Genomic DNA, 1,217 nt, shown 5'->3' on the forward strand with positions numbered 1-1,217 from the left:
AGAATTCTGAGAAAAAAGTCAGAATTAAGAAAAAAGTTAGAATTATGAGATTAAAGTCAAAATTCTGAGATTAAAATCAGAAATCTGAGAAAAAAGTCAGAATTGAGAAAAAAGTCAGAATTCTGAGATTAAAGTCACAATTCTGAGAAAAAAGTCAGAATTCTAAGACAAAAGTCAAAATTCTGACTTTAATCTCAGAATTCTGACTTTTTTCCCATGATAAACTGAAATAAAATTAAAAAATCAGTTAACTTTTTTTTTTCAGTGGCCCTAATCCTCTTCCGTAGCTATACCCCTTGCAGGCAAGAATGTTTTTTTGCCGCTGGCGGCTGGGGCTAGTTTACTAGGCTAGGGGTCTGTTTCAAAACGCAGGTTTACTGAAAACTGTTAAATTTTCTAAAACCAAAATCAGGCAAACTCTAAAGCCGTTTCTCAATACAAAAGAACACGAGTACGGACTCGTTTCCTCGCCATCAGAGCCAGCAGCCTTTCACACACGGCTATGCCGAGAGAGGGCTGCTGCAGACGGGCTAACGTTAGCCCTGGCTGCCATTAGCCTCGAAGCTCCGCTGGTTGCCGCATTCCTCTCAACTTCGGAAATAGTTTTTTTTAAATTACGCTTTGCTGCATTTCCTCTGACAATATGATTCTCTGTTATTAATGATTAATCACTGCCTACGAAGGAATATAACTGTTGATGTGAAGTATTTTTGGTGTTTTTCGTTTTTCCAAAGCAGTGTCTGATTTTGTGATGCTCTTGTCATGCTAAGTGCTAATAATGCTAATACATGCTAATACTTGTCTGTTGGAAATCTGACCTGTTGTCTGGATCTGCTGTAGGAGGTTCCACACTGAGGTTTTCTTCTCCAGGGTGGATTTGCTGAGGTTCTCTTGGTCCAGCATCTTCAGCAGCAAACCCAGCTCCTTCACCAGCACCTCCACTGCTGCAAAGGGCCAGAGTGAAAGGTCAGGAGGTCATTGCATCAGTTTAGAAACAGAAGAAGAGGGCAAAGATCAAATGGACCAGTCTAAACAAACCCAAAGGATTTATTTAGAGTTTTCTCTGCTCTTTGATTGTATGTCACATTGCTTCACAGTGTGAGCCGTCTCAAAACAGACGCTCCCCTAAAGTCAGACCAGACTAAACAGATACGAGGCTCCATAGTCAGGAAACACTTTTAATTGGTAATTAACTCAGTCAGTGAGTGCATCGTTGG

The 1,217-nt window shown here is 40.4% G+C and overlaps 1 protein-coding gene across 1 annotated transcript in view; it reads right to left on the reverse strand.

Moving 5' to 3' along the window:
- The window catches only part of LOC107086312 (actin filament-associated protein 1-like 1), a 50,023-nt gene that overhangs the window by 35,458 nt on the left and 13,348 nt on the right, over positions 1-1,217 (reverse strand). Inside the window, exon 2 of the mRNA XM_015377179.1 lies at positions 819-944. Within this exon, the coding sequence (XP_015232665.1) occupies positions 819-944 (126 nt within the window). The remainder of the gene's footprint in view (positions 1-818; positions 945-1,217) is intronic.

Source organism: Cyprinodon variegatus, unplaced genomic scaffold, assembly GCF_000732505.1.
Source record: "Cyprinodon variegatus isolate N-32 unplaced genomic scaffold, C_variegatus-1.0 Scaffold148, whole genome shotgun sequence".
Classification (NCBI taxonomy): Eukaryota; Metazoa; Chordata; class Actinopteri; order Cyprinodontiformes; family Cyprinodontidae; genus Cyprinodon; species Cyprinodon variegatus.